The sequence below is a fragment of the Platalea leucorodia genome, assembly GCF_965183815.1.
Source record: "Platalea leucorodia genome assembly, chromosome: 3".
In the NCBI taxonomy this organism is placed as follows: Eukaryota; Metazoa; Chordata; class Aves; order Pelecaniformes; family Threskiornithidae; genus Platalea; species Platalea leucorodia.
In genome coordinates, this window is record NC_138825.1 from 37,946,998 (window position 1) to 37,967,981 (window position 20,984).

At 37.4% G+C, this 20,984-nt stretch overlaps 1 protein-coding gene across 1 annotated transcript in view; it reads left to right on the forward strand.

Moving 5' to 3' along the window:
* Nucleotides 1-20,984, forward strand: part of STRN (striatin) — a gene marked incomplete at its 5' end in the record, with an annotated part of 75,130 nt that overhangs the window by 45,013 nt on the left and 9,133 nt on the right. The window contains 11 exons of the mRNA XM_082305743.1: nucleotides 124-234; nucleotides 2,587-2,673; nucleotides 3,225-3,368; nucleotides 6,058-6,194; nucleotides 10,694-10,869; nucleotides 11,894-11,941; nucleotides 12,592-12,713; nucleotides 13,556-13,723; nucleotides 16,909-17,049; nucleotides 19,387-19,494; nucleotides 20,830-20,916. Coding sequence (XP_082161869.1) covers nucleotides 124-234; nucleotides 2,587-2,673; nucleotides 3,225-3,368; nucleotides 6,058-6,194; nucleotides 10,694-10,869; nucleotides 11,894-11,941; nucleotides 12,592-12,713; nucleotides 13,556-13,723; nucleotides 16,909-17,049; nucleotides 19,387-19,494; nucleotides 20,830-20,916 — 1,329 coding nt within the window. The remainder of the gene's footprint in view (nucleotides 1-123; nucleotides 235-2,586; nucleotides 2,674-3,224; nucleotides 3,369-6,057; nucleotides 6,195-10,693; nucleotides 10,870-11,893; nucleotides 11,942-12,591; nucleotides 12,714-13,555; nucleotides 13,724-16,908; nucleotides 17,050-19,386; nucleotides 19,495-20,829; nucleotides 20,917-20,984) is intronic.

The following is a 20,984-nucleotide window of genomic DNA, read 5'->3' on the forward strand; positions in this document are numbered from 1 at the left end:
TGCTATTTCTATCTGTTTAAAATAAAAGACAAATGCCATTGACAGCAGCTGTTACCTCCTTCAGTGGAGATCACTTGGTGACATTATTGAAAAAGGATGTTTCATTTGTTTCACTTTGTTTAGAAAAGGAAGACCAGTGTCTCATGCCTGAAGCTTGGAATGTCGACCAGGGAGTAATAACCAAACTCAAGGAACAATACAAAAAGGAGCGCAAGGGGAAAAAGGGGGTTAAGAGTAAGTGGAAAACATTGCACTGTAAAATCATAAATCCCACATCTTTCACACCCTTAATTCTGTCTCTCTTTCAATGTTTTCCTAAAATTACTTACTCTTTTACTTTGCTGCTCCTGACTGCTTTCCTGTTCACCCGTTCTCAGGGGTTGAAATTAATGACAGTCAATCAAGTTACGTGATAAATAGTTGGATTAGATATAACTTCTTCCAACTAAGTGTTGGATTAATTAAAAATTCTTGCTTTGAGCATGGATTATACTTTTGTTATTAAGAAACTTAAATTGTAAAAGGCATTGGTTTAATAGTTCACACTTCAGAAGACTTCAGAACCCTTTCTTAGCTGGAAACATGCCAGTTTCACAGGAAGAGTTAAAGTCTGGTATGTAAATAAAAAAAACAAAACAAAACAGAAACTGTCTTGAGTATTCTATTACATGACAGAGGGAGAAAACAGGTTAATTTCTACCCCTGTTTATACTTAACATTCACAACATGAAAGTCATGCTGCCATCATAATTTGTTATGCAGGGCTCGAAATAGGAAGCAACTCTGACCATCAGTTTATTTGTAAATCACAGGATTTATTTATTCACTTCTGTACCTGTGGGACTAGCCTTGAAAAATGTTGGGTATTATTATCCAAACAAAAAACTGTGATCAGTATCTGAAATACAGTTTCTAGCCCTGTATTATATTTTTTGTTACATTTCTTGAAATTCAAATCTGTTTTGTAAAATCAATGGTTTTTGATAAGTAAGCCTTAAAACTTTTTGAACTCATATGAAGTGTTTAAAATGCAACACTGTATTCACAGCTATATTTCAAACATCTAGCCATATTGAGAATTCATGTGTGAATGATGTAAATTTAATAATATTGCATGTAGCCCAGTAAGAAATGTGAGGGATGTTTCTCCCTTTGTGGGAAGATGCTTATGAATACCAAGGAAATTCACACGTCCAAAGAGACATGCATAACGATGCAAAAGGTGTCAGATCCTCGCATCATTGAGGCTGAGTTGTTTTGTTACTTTTTGTATTAATACTGTGATAAGCTGCTGCTCAGCAGTTGGTTATGTTGCTGAAATTATGCTATCAAATATACAAACTAAATGTCCTTTTTTTTTTTTTTTTTCTTTTTTTTTTAATGAAAAAAGAAAAGTAAATCATTACCATACTTTAAATTTCTCAAGTGATATTTTTGTCATCTTTGGAATCATTTAAGTTACTGGAAATTAATTGTAAGTCTGACAAAAAACTGAGCTGGCCAACTAAAGTGTTCATGTTTCACAAAATTGATTCTAAATTTCTTTATAGTTAAGATAAAGAGGGCATACCAATATGTGACTTCAGTGAAATTGATTTTTATAACTTGTCTGTTATTTTTAAAATACACAGACGTGCTATGTAGTTCAGGGTAAATAGTTGTAGGGTTAACTTAGCAGAAACTATTTAATCAAACTGCTGAAATTCTATTCTTGAACAGCTCTTGAGTGCTTTTTATTTTTTTATAATAAAACTTCGTATTTAATTGTTAATATAGACGTAGATATTATTGAAACATGTTTTATGTATTTATGAGAAGAATTCCTGATGTAAGGCAGCACTTGGACATCCAGTGCTCCTTCATATGAAGATAACTATTGCTCAGTACATTTACAGTATCTTTTGGGTTGATTTGATTGGTTTGATCTTGGGAGACCAAATGGTTTACTGCAGTACAGAAATTAAGCATCTTTCCATGGACAAACCATCGTTGGAAGGGCATCAATGCAGAAAAATCAGGAAGAATCATAGCCTATTTTCAGCTATTCATGATATTGCACGTAGTGAAGAAGAATGTGAGGAAGGAAGTCCGAGAAAAAAGAAGGGACTGAATATCTTGACATTAAATTGTGCAAAGTTTGTTTGTATGACTTTAATCTCATCATAAATGGTGCTTAGACACTGAACTGCTACTAAGTAAAATACTGTTTTTATAAATCAGATACTATAGTAAAACAATCTTGCAAAATCCTGCTTACTGTTTTTCTGAGTCAAGTAATGTTTTTGTGACAGACAAGTTAAATACAATTTAGTTTATTATCTGTCATTATGGTTAGGGTGGACAAAGTAGAGTTTGCAACTGCATTAGTAAACTTACGATTTTGCAAGGCTGTAGTAAACACTCCTGTGAATTAATAAGAGAATGGAATCGTAGAATCATAGAATGGTTTTATGAGAGAATACATATATTAGAGTACACTTCTGTGTTAAAGCTGCTTAAAAATAGCTGTATTATTTACTGGTCTAGGAAAAAACATAATGGACTATGGGTAAGACATTTTCCCATTCTTAATTAAACTTACAACAGGAAAAACTACCGAAGATATGTTTCAGCCTCAATCCTATATAAAACAGTCAAAACAGGGATGTGGGAAAATGATGGAGCAAAGCACAGGTAAGTGTCAAGAAGGGCATGGGTCTTCACCATATGTAGCTTCAGGAAGTAGGCCAGTGAATCCAGTTGCATTTATATTTTAATATAACTTTTTGGATTATATAGTTCACGATACTACACTACTGCACAAATAAATTTAAAATAAATCATGTTGTCATAAGAATATGCTGCACAAAGTACCTCATGCACAAATTTTAAAATATTCACAAATGTCAGCTATTGTTTTGGAAAAATAAATATTCTAATCATCAGTGTGACTCAGTTGGAGGCATTCTTCAGCATCCCATGCAAGTAGCCGTATGAGTTTATAAATGTGGGGAAAATTGTGTGTTTTCAATTCTCAGTTGCTTCTATCACTTTCTTTTCAAGAAATTCATTTCATGCTGGATGATTAGTTGCTGCTGAAAAGAGATGCTCATTAGTTTTTCTGTGGTAACATTATAATGCAGGGTAGGATCCATTGTTGCATGTGCTGCTGTAGCATATCTGATATAAGTAGTGCCATCACGAACTATGCATAAACCATTTAATTTTTTGTTTTTTCTGGTTAGGGCCCAACAGGTCAAAGCTGCAAGATATGCTTGCAAACTTGAGAGATGTTGATGATCTCCCTTCATTACAGCCATCTGTTGCACCTTCTTCTAGGCCTAGTAGCTCAAGGCTCATTGAACATGAGATAAACAGGACAGATGAAGGTAAGTATCAAAAATGTGCATACACCTTTGTAAAGGGTGGATGTTTATAGTTACTTCCGCTTAAAGATTATCATCTAAGATTTTCCAGGCACCTTACAAATACTGATTCAGCATTATGAGTTCTAAGTACAATAAATGGCATTCCCATTCCTCCCCTCCAGTCACTATTAGTAAGGTCAGGACACCTACCTAGGTAAAGTCTTGGCAGAATACCTGAGCACGATGGAAAAAAACTCATTTGGCACTTGGTGGCTTTGTAATACGAGGCTCTTAAGTCACTTGCTTTTGTTTGTGCTTAGGCCTGGCAGTCAAGTGTGGAACATAAACTCTCAGGACATAAGAGCATCTGTTTTGTTCCCCATGAACGTAATTTTAAATGTATGTATATATACACATATACACATACAAGCATATGTATGTGTTCTTTTTTTAAGTGCAAAGATAGAGGCTCTGCAGGTAAATGCAAGTGGCTAGGTATAGCTTTTAAATGCATGTGGTGATTGTGTAGTGAATCATACAGAACAACTTATAGCTTGTCAGTGTATTAATTTCCATAATGTGTTCCAAAAATTAAAAAAAAATTCTGATAGTGGCTAGTCCAAGTATGGAAAGCCGCGCATCTTTGCAATGAGGCATGTGGTTACCTTCATTAGTATTATGTCTGAAAGTTGCTAAATCATCTATTTGATTCAACATTTGAATTGCTATAATATGCAGCATAATAAAATAAATATATGAGACTATATTAATTTGTAGATCATATCGTGCTTTTTATTTAAATGGTAAATAATGTCTTTTGAAAAATGAGCAAAACATGGGTTTCGCGTAGCAGTCTTTCAGTGAGTGTGAAAAAGTAGGTCGGCCAAGTTATAATTAAGATGCATAAAAAGCCCTGGCGTGTGGCATAGTTACCAAAGATCTCAGTAGTTCTATTTCTTACATGCTCAGTGATTTTCTTTATGAAGAAGGGCGTAACTTAGCAACACTTTGAGTAGTGGAGGAATTTTTTGTTGAATGTTTCCTTTCCAACTTTTCTCACATGTACTGAGAGCCATATTAGCGGAGCTCTATTTTCGTGTCCTTTTAAGAATGTGTTTTTTCATTCAGAGACTCAGACTCTTACAAAACCAGAAGAGGACAGCTGATTGTTATCAGTCTGAGTTCAGTATTACAAACTGTTAGCTGTGTATTCCATTATAAATCTGAGACTCTCTGGTATTTTTTGGCATACAATTTTTTTATTCTAGTAACTTTTCAAATTTGATGTCCTGTATGTATTGCGTGTTGAGTGGAATATTACATCGTAAGTTCAAAAGAGAGAAAAAGAGAATGGTAGTTTAGGCTTCAGGGTGAACAAGGTAAGAGATGTTTGTGATTAAAAGGTAATAACTAAGAGAGCTAATCAATCAGAGCTTGAAGGGCTTTTATTTGGTTGTGAAAAGTAATAGAAAGCAAACAGGACGCTCAATAGAGGTATGAGTGTGGAACAGAAAGACCACGGAAAGATTAGCTTACTGTATGCTGGGTGGACTGGAGGGGAATTGAATAGCATCTGAACCTGATGCCTTCGGGACAAGGGGGAAGCAGCCTGAACAGATCAGGCTATTCATTGTAAACCATAGTTTGCTTGGTTTTAACTTAGTGCTGGTGCTGTTAGACTAAATAAGATGCTGAGAATGAGATGGTGTTTCCTTTTTTCTCTCCTTGGTAGCAACAGTATTTGCCAAGGCTTGTATTTACAATCGAGCTAAAAGTGGAAACAATTGTAATTTACTGAAAAACCCTTGTAATTTGAGACAAAAGGTGTATAAAATTGAGTAAAGTCTCTTGTGTCCAGAAGATAATGCATTTTCATCTATGCAGTCCCCCTTTTGTGATGTATAGACCTGGAGAGCTATTGTACAGGGAAGTTGGTAAAGGCACGGCTTCTTTTGAGTTGTGCCACTTGATGCAGAGCCTTATGTGGTATAAGTGTGTGAACTATATTGCTCTTAGCCTTTGATCCTCCCATTTCTGGTGAATCTGCCTACAGATGTGTTTATGCTACGGTGACTGGAGCTCCTATAGGCATGCTATAGCATCTGTAAACTAGTAAGTTTGGATACTGTTAGTAAAAACCTGGAATTCAGTGCTGACTAACGTGTTTGGTAGTTAAACTGATTTTACAAGTAGTGATGAATTCTCAGCTTCCAGTCGTGTTCCTAGATTGGAGTGCATGTGAACAGCTTCGTTGCAGATGTGTTTTTGGATGTGTGTGGATACAGTGTTGGGAAGGAAGAGTCCAGCTGCTCCCACCAGCTATTCTCGTCTACATTTTTGCTACTTTTCCAGAGCCTATTTGTGCATTTTATAGTGGAGTTGGGGAAGGGCCTAAGCTTTTCTGGGTTACTTTTGCATTATGTATGGGTGAATGGTAGTGTGCTCTTCCCTCCTGTGGCTAATTACACTTACTTTCTTGAGTCACGCGCACCTGAAGTGTAAGTATTTTGTTCAGAGGATACTGTTTATCGTTAAGTATGGCGATTATCTTTAGAATGGCTATTTTTTTATGCATCCTTTTATGTCTTTTTGCCCTCAGCTGCTTGAGAGATGTTGAGTATTTGGAAGTGGAAAATATGCTTTTTATTAATCATCATTATATTAAGCCATGTTTCAGGATTTTTTTTTGTTTTTTTCTTTTTTCTTGCAGTGGAAGCTTTAACATTCCCTCCTTCTTCAGGGAAATCTTTTATTATGGGAACAGATGAAGCCCTTGAAAATGAGCTGGGTCTTGGAGAACTGGCAGGCCTTACAGTAGCCAATGAGGCAGATTCACTGACTTACGATGTAAGTGATTATTAATGGTAACTCAAGGTCCTACTGTCTACTCACTGAAGGCAGATGCAAGTTACATGTGTGTAGACTCAGCAGAAAACATTTTCCTGTTAAAATTATGCTGCCAAAGGATGTCACAAATTTTTACTTGACATATCTGTTCTTCCCATACACAGCAGCCTTGAAGCTCTCTGCAAGCCCCTCTCCTTCTCTCATTTGCCTGCCATTTCATTCAAATAATTGAAAGTTGAAAGTAAATGTAATTTAGTGATAGTGATACCCTTGTAACCCCAGTGACGCCGAGCAAAATTAGGAATAGCATAGTCAGCAGACTGAGGGAAGTTAATGTCATGGGGCTGGTGAGGCCATACTTGTATGCAGTTTTGGGCCCCTCCACTTCAAGAGGGTTGTGGAGAAATTGGAGAGAGTCCAGTAGCATGTGCCTGATGAGGAGATGTTGAGGGAACTAGTCTTGTTCAGTTGTTGGGAGGCTAAGGGATGCTCGAATAGCAGCCTACAGGTATTAGAAGGATGCTTACAAGGATGACAGAGCCAAGCTTCTTCATAGTGCCAGGTGTTAAAACAAGAGGGAACAGTAGCAAATTATGGCTTGGGAGGTTCAGGTTGGACATTAGGGGAAAAAGTGTTACGTAGGAGGTGGTACTGAAGTAAGTTACCCACAGAAACTGTGGAATCCCTCTCCTGGGAGATGTTCAAGACTTGGCTGGGGGAGAGCTGTGGCTTACTTTACCTGGTGTGGGCAATAGTTTCATTTCAAATGGAAAGCTGGACCCAAGACCTTTTAGGAGGCTCTTGTGGTCAGTACTGCTGTGGCTATGTGTGTAGCCTATGGCTTCTTTTTCTTTCACTTTTTTTGAAAAATCTTTCTTAAAATTTCTTCTTTGCAGTCATATGCAATTTTTGTCTGTTTCTGATTTCTTGGAAAACAATACTTCAGGTATTACTTTAATCATCTGCTCCTTTGTGATCTGTCAATTTCAAATTAATCTTGCTATTGCCTTGTCCAGCTCTGTCAAGGCTGAGGGATTTCAGAGATTATTTTTTTAGTATTGCATGTTGGGGAGGGATCATACCCTTCAGTAAATCTGACTCTTAAGTAATCACCATCTGGGATTTTACTACACAAATCAAATCTGAGATTTCAGAAATAACCTGCAGGTCCTTACTTTGAAGTTCTACCCTTGTATGTACTTGTAAAGCAATAAATTCACAGTTAATAAAAGTTTACACACATTTTAAGATTGACACTGCAGAGATGTGCTCTACTACTATAGCACGTTTCTGAGCATGTGATGTATTGTGAATCATCAGGATTGCAATGATGTAAAACATCTCTGCTAAAATTCAGTATTTTAGCATTATCTCCTAATTTGGGGTCAGCTCTTAATTTTTTTGCTAATCTTCCCTAACTGTCTCCAGAAAGGGGTAAAATGGTGTGCAAATTTAATTTCTTTTACAACTACACCTAAAACTTCAATGACTTTTTAAATTCAGAGGGCAAAACAAACCTAACCATCTGTACAAGAGCTTGCTGCTTTTACTGCTTGACTTAATTGTTCATGTGTCCATATAAATGATAGTGTTTGTCCATGTCTCCATATCCTGAACTAACAGCTTTCATTATGGAATCCAGCATTTCTTTATCCACCCCTATCCTTTTCTGTGTGGCTGAGAATATTAACTTCTGTTTGTTCATTTGTTAAATGCCTTTATGAAGTCCTGTGACCAGGAATTCATAGTCATGCTTACCTCACCTCTTATCTTTTCTAGTGCTGACAATTTAAAAAAAAATTGCTTATAAAGCTCCTTGCTCCTGTCACTGTGCTCTTTATTGAAGCAAAATGAAAGGCTGGTTTTTCCATTTCAAATTTCACTGGAAGTTTAGCTTACAAATAATATAATCTGTTTTTATTTTGGACTACTTCATACCTTCTTCTAGCTGCCAAATGTCAATCAGGTAGGATTAGTGGGAACTTTGTTTCTTTTAAGCGTCAATTTTGAATCATATGGAGAATGAAGTTGAAAGATTTCATGTGAATTGATCTTTAAATGTATTTGCTCTCAAGAGTTGCAGATGCTTTCCTATTTTCAGTCCCTTTCTTCCCACTGACACTTTTGCTGGATTCTTTTCTTCTAAGACATGGCATCATTTCATTGTTTAAGGTTTTTACATGTTGCTTGGCTGTCTGTAAATTAAAGAATGGTTTTCACTTGGTAATGGAGTTTATGAATTTATTACTTAAAAAAAGAAAATTTTCTTTTGGTGAGTAAGTTTGCAGAATATCTAACAAGGTGAAATTTCCCAGATTGCTAGCCAATACTCTTTTATCTTTTCTTTTTGCTTCCTTTACACATTGTTGTGTTAACAAATGTTCGCTTTGGTTGGTTCTGTTTTTTTCCCTGATCCGGGTAGATCAAGAAGCTTCATAAAATTAGAATAGACTGAGTACTGTACATAAGAGTATCTGAACTACAAAATCATTACATTTAATATTGTGTACTGACTTGGAGGTTTTGAACTTTGCAGTAGGCTCTTGCTTGATTTCCTGCAACTTTGAACAAGAGAAGTGTCCATAATTATTACTGGCAAATCCAGATCAGGTGATAATTTTGAGGTTGAACATCCTCTCCCCCACACACACCGCCAGCTGCTTTTCAAGTCTCAGGCTACCTCACTGTTGTGTTTTACTGGGGAGAGAGAAAAGGAGGCTGGTTGCAGTGTTAATAACCCATCCTCTTGCAACTTGTGAGAAACTGGTGGGTGAAGCGGAGTGATGGTGGTGTGCAGCCAGGCAGGTGGGCCATCAGGGCTAGGATCTGTTTCCACCTCTGCCGCTGATCTGCTGGCTGCGACTGCCCTCTTATCTACTTCCCAATTTATAAGCTAATCATCTTGGACTCCTTTGGAAGAACATCTTTGAATGAATGAGAAGCAAATGGAGAATATTATCCTGCCAGAACTGGCGTGCACTGTTAGGCCATCTGAGGTGTCTGTGTGGCTTTCGCAGATGTGACACAGGACCTGTGCTGCTGGTATGGCAGCTGGAGGGCAGGCAGGGTTCCCTCTGTCACCTAATTGGCATTAGATGCCTGTGTTGAGGCAACCAAATTCCTCTCCAGATATCTGTGAATACTTTGTATGTCTTATACCCTTTTTGCTGAGACTTTCTTGGCCAATCTCCAGAAAATCAGCCAGAGCTGCTAACTTTGCAGTCCTGCCCCATCCTTGCGCCAGCTCCAGCGTTTGTCTGTTCCCTCATTGAGCCAACTCAGCTCAGTAAACTGGCAAAGAAACCGAGCTGTCTCTCTCAGCAGATAGCACGTAATTACTAAGAAATATGATGAGGCTGAACCTGCTGTTTGTTACAACTCCTTTCTCATTGTTTAAAATCTATAGAAACTCTTAATTGAAGCATATTTTTATTACTAAATCCAGAAGTAACAAAACTTAAGAAAAAGTGCTTTTGTTCTTAAACCTACCCCCCTCTCCCTCCCACATTCCAGAATAAAATGTAGATTCTTGAAGTAGCTCAAAACAGTGTTCTCTTCTTTGCAGTTAATGAGACTAAATTATTTGGGTTTATTTGTAGCTTTCAGCATAATGAAATCATCACTATTTGAGTTAAATTGTTTGGTTTCCTGGTTTTCCATAACCACCATCAGCAGTGGTTATGGGAAGGTAAATTTAACTATGGGAGTGTTGACTGACAGAGTGATAAAAGTCTGTTCAGCATTTTATGTCAACATTTGTTCAGAAGAGCAATATTGAAGTAACTTATTTTTTTTAAGGGCTTTCTTTTTGGATCTGCTAAAAATGCATTTATTGCCAAATACTTGTGTCTGTATATATGATAGCTTATTGCTTGCCAGTTATATTCTTAGTGTGTAGCCAAGTCCTTTTTGCCGTTGTTTTTTTTTTTTTTTTTTCCCTGGCAAGCTTTATGTGTCTTGCATTGTTACAGAGCTTGTGTTACCTTAGGTGAGTAAGTTAGATTGTGTTCCGTTCTGTGCTGCTAGACACTTCTCTGTTTCTCTTAAATCTTTAAGTCAGAGATGCCATGTCAGTGGTACTTTGGACATTCAGGGACCACAGCTTGGTTGAGTCAGGCCCACTGTTAATGAATGAGCCAGTAGATATAGATCACCTTTCAAATACCGAACTGAGTTCGCAGCAGTGTCAAGTCAGAAAGGTACTTTTCAGCTTTTAAATTGCGTATGTTAACAGACATGGAATATTTCAGATTTGCACAGAATATATTACTGTGGATGCGACATTACTTGTTGCCTTTGTGGAGTACATCTACCCTCGTTCTCATTTTGAGTTGTCTGATCAGTGTTAAATGGACTGTTGCTCAAGAGCAGGTTGTTAAAAAAAGTGGATGAGGTAATTTGACATCTTCTGAAAATGCCAAACTAAATTTCTGATTTCTTCCTTTCCTTGTGACTTCCAGATTAATTACAAGTTTGGCATTTTTTTTTTTTTTTATTAGATAGCAAACAATAAGGATGCATTGAGAAAGACTTGGAACCCCAAATTCACATTAAGAAGTCACTTTGATGGAATAAGAGGTCTCGCTTTTCATCCGGTTGAACCAGTCTTAATAACAGCTTCAGAGGACCATACATTAAAAATGTGGAATTTACAAAAAACAGCCCCAGCAAAAAAGTAAGATTTTTTTTTTTTTTTGCTTTGTTTAAAAAAAATTTTTCATTTATGAAGAAAAAAAAAAATTGTAGATGCTGCTTCAGGAGATGGCCCATGGAGTTGATGGAAATTGTTCCTTGAATTTAAGAGTAGGAAAACAAGCTCTTAGAGAAGGATGGAGACTTTAAAGAGTGCCAGAAGAAATCCATGCGTGTTTGTGAATGCGTTTTGTGAAAATGAAAACCATTCACTCTTTTATATTTTCCTTGTAGATAACATGGCAAGTTAATTTGCTAGTGAAAATATTTGGATGTCGCCTGTTAGTGCGCTTGCATGTGTATATAAATGTATAAAAATGCATTTATATATATGTGCATATATATGTATACACATATATGCATATACATGTGTACAGCTTTAAACTCTGACAGAGGTGTCGCTAGGTTCCTTTGTACACTGTCTCTTGTGTGTTGCTGGGGATTTGCAGAAATGAGAGCAAATTCTTAGCGGGGCTAATACAGTAAGGGAGTACATGATACCCTTTAGGAGGACTGGGCAAAGCATGTGGTCTTCCTGTAGTCTGTAACAAGCACCTGATTTGTAAAGTCCAGTGCAGCAGTTTTTGAAGAGGTTTGTAACTGTGCTACAGCACTGGTCTAAAAACAAGGTGTCATAAATTCCTTTCATCTGATAGGGATTGGGATCACTTAGTGATATATTCCATGTGATACTGATGGCCCTCCATGCCTTCCCCACCATTGATGTACCTACCTACTGGTTTGATTGGCATGTCAGAGTTTGTGTACTCTCTACCTTGAAGGTCTTTAAACAAAAAAACAAAACAAAACCAAACAAATCCTATCGTATTTTGAAAGAATGCAAAGAATTCCTTGACATATGAAAACTCACGTTGGGAGAGGAAGTTGTGGGAGAAACACTTCAAAAGACGTAGCGGTGATTTTAAGAATTTAGCAATTCTGGCACATTTTTCTAAAGCATTGTGTAGGATCATATACATGTTAACATTTTCTTGTACTTCGTTTAGGAGTGCTTCTCTTGATGTAGAGCCAATATATACCTTCAGAGCACATAAGTGAGTATTTCCTGAGAAACATTGTCATATTTTTGAGAAATACATAATTTTTAAGCAGACACAGATTTTTTTTGAAAAGTAATTTCCACCTTGTCAACTAGTGATTTTGTGTGATGCTTTTAGTTCCCATGTTATTTTAAATATCTGTGTATGTTCATCTCCTTTCTGCATAATTATTTATGTCTGGAGCTAGGTACACCATAGTTTTAAAAAGAAAAATCTACAAATTATACAGTTCAAATTTGATTAGGTATTCTGTTCATCATTGCAGCTCTTGCCTTTTTACCAGATATATGCAGCTGTTTGCAGTGAATTAAAATCTACTGAATTGGTTTCATGAAAGAGCCTTAGATCTTTAAAAAAGGGAAAAAAGCAGTTTATGCAAAATAACAAAGCCTATAGTTTAAAAGTGTGACACTTCTCATATTTCATGTGCATAATGATTAAATTGTTTTGATTGTAGGTACATTACCAAATATTGTGGAGGTTTTTTTGTGGGAAGTGTTGTAGCATATGATCTGACTACGCAGAATTTTTGTTGCGGCAAGTGAATTGTATCTAACAGGGAAATTTGAAGATTCCATTGACATTGTTTTTCACAAAATGGAAATGTTAATAGTCAACATTTCTTTGGGGGGGGGTTCTTCCAGTGGACCAGTGCTCTGTGTGGTGATGAGCAGTAATGGTGAACAGTGTTACAGTGGGGGAACAGATGGCCTCATCCATGGCTGGAATACAACCAACCCGAACATCGACCCCTATGACTCTTACGGTATGTTACTGTCACACACACCAGTGAAATGATACTTTTAGTGACGTTAATGTTATGTGGCTAAAATAGTATAATTTGTAGGTAATGCTTCTTTGAAAATTTAAAAGAGAAAATTGAATGTTGGCTTCAATTACTGTAAATAAATTTTTGTTTTAACATTGATGCTGGTTGATGAGAAGATAACATTTGTCATTTTCTTAAAAAAGGCCTTGATCTCATCACAATTTTGAGAAACAGCTAGGTTGAAAAAGTACAGGACTAAACCTGATACTTGGCAAGTACAGCAAATTTGTATTTTAATGTTCTTCAACAAATCTCTGTGCAGTTGAGATAAAAAGATGTATATTCTGAGACCAAAGCTCTTAATGTTGTATGCAAACAGCTAAAAAGGCCCAGTTTGGTAAGATCTACCATATCTGAATGGATGTCAGCCTTGTGTCTGTGTTTTTAAAACATTTTTCACTTCTTGTAGCTTTAGATGTGGTCGGCCTCAAAGCTGGCTTTTGGAAAAAAAAGGACTTATATGCCATTAACAGCTGTTTGAAACTAAATTTTAAAATCAAAGTGTGTTTTGCTGACTTTGATACTGTCCCTTTTGCTGAAACTTTATTTTGTTCCATTAGTTGTAAACTGGATAACTGAATGCCACATATGCTGATGAAATTCAAGCATGTTCATACAAGAATAATTGAGACTTCTATATTGATGTGACCTGGTTGGTCTTGGTTTTTTTTTTTATGGACTAGCTTCTTAAGGTTGGTTCATAAACACAGACCAAGATAGAACTATTGACTTAATTCAAATTTTGTTTTGAAATGTGGTTTTTTGTGTTTTGTTCACAGATCCTTCTGTTCTAAGAGGTGCTTTTGTAGGCCATACAGATGCAGTGTGGGGTTTGGTTTACAGTGGAGCACACCAGCGTTTGCTGTCCTGTTCAGCAGACGGCACTATACGTCTATGGAAAGCTACAGAAATTGCTCCAGCTCTCAATATATTTAATGATAATCAAGGTACAGAAAATTGCCCTACCTTAAAGATCACAAGCATCACTGTTCAGACTGCCATAATTTTGGCTGCTGAATAGAAATTGTTCTTCTTTGCTTTGCTGGATTTTATATCTTTATGAATGTTTTTGGGAAGAGTAAATTTTGGGTCCCTTGTCCTTTGACACCAGCTGAATAGATAAATACATGCAGGGGACAGTCACCCACATCTAAAAGCCAACTGCTGCAGATGACCCGCTGATGTTATTTGAACCATGGAGTATAATGTATCAACTCCATAGTTCAGATTCAAGTTGAGTTTCCATTAGGCCATTGCTTTTGGTTTGTCCAGAATAAAAAGCCCTTTCTTCCCCCAACAGAGGTTTGGAGTAGCCAGTGCTTCAGCTCAGGCCAGTGTCATTGTACCTTCTCAGATTATGTTCATTGTGTCTCCAACACAGAGATTTCAGTTGAATTTCTGAGTTTAAACATTAACTAAATAGCAATAAACTAGTCATCCTGAACACTGCTAGTTGAAAAAATTTAGTCCTTTGGATTTAGTTAGTGAAATGTCATGCACAAATCAAAATCCTATTGTTCAGAGCCTAATTTCTTGAAGTTGCTGTTTGAGTAAGTGCTCTAGAATGAGCCTGTTGACATTGCCAAACTCTCTTCGAGCTGATGGTCCTAAAGGCAACCCATGAATGGAGGCAGTTCCTTGGCTCTTCAGAACAACTTTGAGGCAAAATAAACTTTGGCATAATCATAGAATGGTTTGGGTTGGAAGGGACCTTAACGATCATCTAGTTCCAACCCCCCCTGCCATTCACCTTTCACTAGACCAGGTTGCTCAAAGCCCCATCCAACCCGGCCTTGAACACTTCCAGGGATGGGGCATCCACAGCTTCTCTGGGCAACCTGTTCCAGTGCCTCACCACCCTCATAGTGAAGAAATAAAGAAGGAATTAATCATCAATCTCATCTAAATCTATCCTCTTTCAGTTTTAAAGCCATCACCCCTTGTCCTGTTGCTGCATGCCCTTGTAAAAAGTCCCTCTCCAGCTTTCTTGTAGGCTCCCTTCAGGTACTGAAAGGCTGCTATAAGGTCTCCCTGCAGCCTCCTCTTCTCCAGGCTGAACAACCCCAGCTCTCCCAGCCTGTCTTCATAGGAGAGGTCCTCCAGCCCTCTGATCATCTTTGTGGCCCTCCTCTGGACGTGCTTCAGCAGGTCCATGTCCTTCTTATGTTGGGGGCTCCAGAGCTGGATGCAGCACTCCAGGTGGGGTCTCACCAGAGCAGAGTAGAGGGGGAGAATCACCTCCCTCGACCTGCTGGTCACGCTTCTTTTGATGCAGCCCAGGATACGGTTGGCTTTCTGGGCTGCAAGTGCATATTGCCGGGTCATGTTGAGCTTCTCATCAACCAAGACCCCCAAGTCCTTCTCCTCAGAGGTGCTCTCAATCCATTCTCTGCCCAAGCCTGTATTTGTGCTTGAGATTGCCTTGACCCATATGCAGAACCTTGAACTTGGCCTTGTTGAACTTCACGAGGTTTGCACGGGCCCAGTTCTCCAGCCTGTCAAGGTCCTGGATGTCATCCCTTCCCTCCAGCATGTCGACTGCACCACACAGCTTGGTGGTGTTGGCAAACTTGCTGAGGGTGCGCTCAATCCCACTGTCTATGTTGCCGACAAAGATGTAAACAGCGTTGGTCCCAATACCAGCCCCTGAGGAACACCACTGAAGAGACTTATTGAGTTAGGGTGTAAAGCTGGTCAGAGCTGTCATTACTTGTTAGTTAAAATAGGCTGAGCAAAATAGAAATGTTTCACATATTTTAGTTCTGGCAGAACTATGTTTTCAAAGGTCTGCAGGGTTCTGTGAGAAACATAATTGGTTTGCTGCCAGCTTGTCTACCTGTGTACTTTGAAAACTTCCTGGTAGTGGGGGTTTTGTTTGGTTTTTTTGGGGGGGGGAGTGTTGTTTGTTTTTAATTATTAAATTAAGAAGGAGGGGGAAGGCCTCACAGAGCTAATCTTTGGGTTTTTTATGTTCCAAACTGGAACGAAACCCAGTTGTGATATTCAAAGATCCTCCTTTGAAACTGAGTTTTCCTGTGGCTTATTGAGAACCTTGAACAAACTCTCTAAAATATCTAGCAGTCGTCATTTAAGTCCTTTAGATAAACCATTGTAGGCTTACCAGGAAGCTGCAGATAAGCAGGCATGGCAGTGGTAGAAAAGGTCACTTCAGAAACAATACATGTTTTCTTCAGCAAACAGCAATCCTTTTTGGCTTTTTTTGAGTATCTGTAGGTAAGTACCACCATTCCTGAGCAACATTCCTGAGGTCGTGTGTCCAAGATGTTTCTCCCATGAATCTTGGGTTTAGAGAGAGCTGATGATATTCCTGCGTTATTTGGATCCATGGATATTAGGTTGCTTAAAATTTAGCGTCTCACTCTCTACCTCTTCTTCCTCCTCCTGGCATTAATTGCAACCGGTGTTGTTCTTTCACATCACGGGTGGTGAGCAGGACATTCGAGGAGAAAAATTCTAAAGGATGTTTCCTGTACCCAGGCTCTGCTGATTTGACCTTCTGTCCTGCAGTATTCAGATAGCTACAGTGTAAGGAGATCGGATGTATACCATAATAGGCAGGATGGAAAAAGATTTGTAATATGAGTTTATAATGTATTTATGTAACTTTCCATGCTGACAGTGTCAGCGTATAAAATTTGCACCTGGAAAGCTTTGGGGTTTTTTAAGCTCTGAATTTGCCCAGGTTAATAATAACGGTAATCATCTGTCATGCAAATTACTGTACCACTTCAATTTCATGTCCTTTTACTTGATGCAATGGAGGTTTGGTTGAGAATTGCCTTTACAGTTAAAGGAAGAATAAGGGGACAGGGAGTTCTTACTTTCTTAATTTCAAAGTAGATTTCTGTCCAGCTGCAGTTCTGGATACAGCATCGTAAGAATGTTGTTGATACGCATATCAGAAAAATAGAATTAAAATAGCGATCATGCAGGGCAATCTATTTAGATTGGTATAATGTAGATTTTAAAATGTAACATTTCCTTTAATAATCGGGACCCTTTTGATACTAAAGTGCTTACTGTTTGGGATTTTTGGTTGTTTTTTTTTTTTTTTTTTGTTTTCCTTACACCAACTAAATCTTATGAAAATGTTCTCTACATTGCTTTCTAGAAATGGGAATCCCTTCGTCAGTAGATCTTGTGAGCAGTGACCCAAGCCTCATGGTAGCATCATTTAACAGTGGACACACTAGCATTTTTAACATGGAGACACGGCAACGAATTCTTACCCTGGAGTCCAGTGTAGATACTAGTATGTATAAAAAAAAAAAACGCAAAAAACAAAGAAATTGCTTGTTTAAGATCGATACTGTTAGTCTTTTCAGTGTTTCCAAACAATTAGGCAGTGTCATGATAAATTGTAACATGTATTATGTTACAAGATGTATTTTGAGATGTAACAGTAAATTATCGCTACTACAGCAGACCTTGTGGGTATTTCAGTAGCAGAAGAGTGCACATACTTTTGAAAGAAGGTAGAAGAAACAAACCCACACTATCTGAATTCCGTTTCAGGGAACAGTAGCACAAGGAAAAGCACAGGTTTCTTTAATAGAGCCTAGTGATCTTTGCAGCTTCAAGATTTCCATTTTCTCTTCAGTCCAAAATTGCAAGATAGAGGTAATATCAGGAAAATCTAAAGTTGAATTTATTAAAAATTTGGGAGTGTGTGTGTGGATTCCCTTTTATTTTTCCTCAGAGGTATCCCTTTTCTAAGTTTTATGTGCTCTTTTGGCTCATTTGCAGTTAGGCTTTAATTGAAGTTTTCACTGTAGGAGAAAAGCAAAGCTCCATTGGAAGAGCTGGAGGTCCCATATAATGCCTTGGATCATGGCAGTGGCCAATACCAGAAGTTTTAGAGGAAACTGTAAGGAGCCTGCTATCAGTAATTATTTTACCCCAGCATTAGGAAAGAGACCAGAATGAGCTGAAGCATGAGGCTTCATATTCAGGCCAAAATGGTAATGTGATAACAATATAAACGTTCAGTGTTTTTGAAAATTTTGATAAATTTTCCCTTAAAAGTTTTATGTCAGTGAATTCTACTGTCTAATTATGTTTTTAAAAGGGAGTAAGCCCTTCTTGTTGGCTTTGCTTGTCTGTTTTAAAGTAGTTGAATGACTGTAATTTTATAAGAGGGAATGGAAAGTGCCATCTCCCTTCTTTATGTTAATCTTATGTGCAGGATTTCTTTTTTTAACCCACATCTTTGTTCCTGTCTGAAAAAAATAGTCCTAAATCAGTTAACTATTCAGTGGATGTTACCTTTCTTCTCCACCCCCGCCCCCCCCATTTTTTTCCACCTCCTCCTACCTACTGTAATTCAGTAATATTCCTTTAAGAAAATGAGACTGCAGTATGGCAACCAGCAGTCCCTGTTTAGTATCTTTAGTTATGTAATAGTACTATAAAGCTTACATATATTTAAAAAATATATATATATAATTACTTCTATGAGAACTAGGCAAGAGAAAAATGAGTGACCTGAAATGCCCTACACCACCACTTAGGGACTCCACTGTTCAGCATAAGCCTCATTCTGCTTGGCATTTTAAAACTATAAGGATAGCTGGCTGTGATGGAGTCTCATGTGCTTTTAGTACTTTTAGGGAGGTTTATTAATATGGATGTGCTTTTCCTTAATTTACACTCATTAAGTGTCCTGTGGATGCTGACACTACTTGAAGATTCATATTTTTATAGAAAGATGTAAATTGAAGTCTTTACCACCTTGGTAGCAAGTGATCCTATAGTAGTATTCTGTTTTGTTTATTTTAATAAGAATTTTGATTAGATGATGTGGGTGTTCTTTGGCAGCAGTTTACCTAAAAAGAGTCAACTCCCACATGAAAGAAGATAAATGTATTTTAATGTTCTGTGGAGTGGCTATTTGTGTTTTTGTGGTAGTCTATGCCTCTTAAGACCACTCTTGCACTGGTCTGTGCATCACATTAATGCCTGGATTTCTAATCAAAAAACTCCTATACTTTTTTTTTTGTGTGTGTGTATATATATATTTATGATATTTCAAGATCCTTGAAGGCTAGGAAAATAGCTCTCCTATGAATAGTCTAGCATCCTTTTCTTCAATAAGAATTTTAATCTATGCATAACAAATAATAGTAGGTGGGTTTTGCTCTGTAAGGTTGAGGGCACAGGATCCTGTTTGCTTAGAAACATACTGCCTGCAATGTTAATTTTCCTGTACTGTCTGTATGTTACAAAGAAACTTTGGCTTGACCAGAGGAGGAATGTGGAGGTAGAAAAGTGCAAAAATGGTATTTTCACTCAGTTTTTGGCTTCATGTTCTTGCCTGATGCCCCCATCTAAAACCGTGGCCAAAAGTTGGACCTTATTTGTTTGTATTTACACTCATACATATGGTTTATGTATGCCTCTGTGTGTGTGTGTAATTTGGAAAGTATTTTAGAGTAAACCACGATACATAAGGTGCTAGTTGAGAGTTTCTATTATATAAAGGTAAGAATTATTTTGCAGATGAGATTGATTACATATTTTTTTCCTAGTCACAATCTTTTGAAGAACTTAGCAATTTACATGTATTCATATGTGTGGGTTTTTTTCTTAGCAGTCAGTTCCTCCTGTCAGATAAACAGAGTCATCAGCCATCCAACTCTTCCAATTAGTATCACTGCTCATGAAGACAGACACATCAAATTCTATGACAACAATACAGGTATGCATCTTTTCAGCAGGTCCTAGTCATGGCAGCTGTATAACATAAAATATAAACAGAATTTAGTATGATTAATATTATTCACATAAATGCGGAGGGATGTTAAGAATTGTATGTCCTCTGAAACAGAAATCTTTCATCACCAGTAGAGCCCAAAGATTGCCAGCCCAGTTAAAACTTTATTGGCACAGTGATCATTCTCTGTCTATTCTTTTAAAATGCCTTATGTGTGGGGGTTATCAATATTTAACATAAAAGGAAGCTTTTTTAAAATGTTCTTGTGCTTATGTTCATGTTTCTTCTGTTCTGTTGTCTGTGTTATTTTGATCTGAGGTCAGGAAGCTCTGGCACTCCTTTTGTGCTTCCAGGACCCCTGCCTGATGGCTTGGTGGTAGAGTTCCCTTGTAGGCATCGTTCTCCATTTGATCCACTGTATTTCTCCAAATCTCTCACTTCTGCAGAAACAGCTGGACAGCTTATAATACTTTTTCTAATTTGTAGTGAGAGTTGCACTGAGATCTGTAATTACAAATCTCTTAGGTTTTAAAGGACTTCTTGACAGGAATGGTAGTATTAATCTGGTATTCTGACTGTGAATCTTGATAATCTTCGGTTTGTGACCTCTCTTCTTCCAGGTCACACTGTCTTAAAAGTTAAATTGAGATCTTTCAGTATTCATGTTGATTTTAAGTTTGCTGCTCCCAGATGTATTTGAAATAAGAAGAGGCGAAAGGACCCAATGGAAGCTGAGGAAAAAGCTGAAAATAGCTGATTTGTTTGATAATGTAGTTCTGTAATAAATAGTAGAGGAAACGGCCACTTATTTTTTTTTTTCTGTTTTATTATCTTCTGCAACAAAACCCCCCACCTTTGACCCATGATTTCTTATTTTTAACATGAAATCGTTACTGTAATTATAATAAGCTGTAATAGAACATTAATTCTGAGTTGACCAAAATTATCCTATATTATTATGTAGTTTATATTCATTGCTTATTAGTATACTCAGCCCCTGTCCTCCTTCCCAGTCAAGATCTTACTCCTGAACTCGCTTAATTCACCTAAGGGGCAGATATTTAAAATGCACAGTGGTTGCAGCTTTATGGTGGTTTTGCACACATAAAACAAAGGTCTAACAAAGTTGCTGATATTGGTACTGTGGCTCTCTCCTAAGACTGTAAACATTAAAAGAATGACTTCTTGCATAATTTTAATGATTCAATCATGGAACAAGATCTTGTAGTTGTAATATGAGCTGTGGTAGGGTTTAAGCAGTGAATACAGATAACAAAGTGAATTGCAGAAAATAACTGAAATAAATATTTTCTTTCAAAGGAAAACTGATCCACTCCATGGTGGCTCACTTAGATGCAGTTACAAGTTTAGCGGTTGATCCCAATGGCTTGTATTTGATGTCTGGCAGTAAGTACATTCAGATTTCGTTTTCTTTTTCTTATAATGGTGGCAGACATGAGAATTATAAAGAAAAC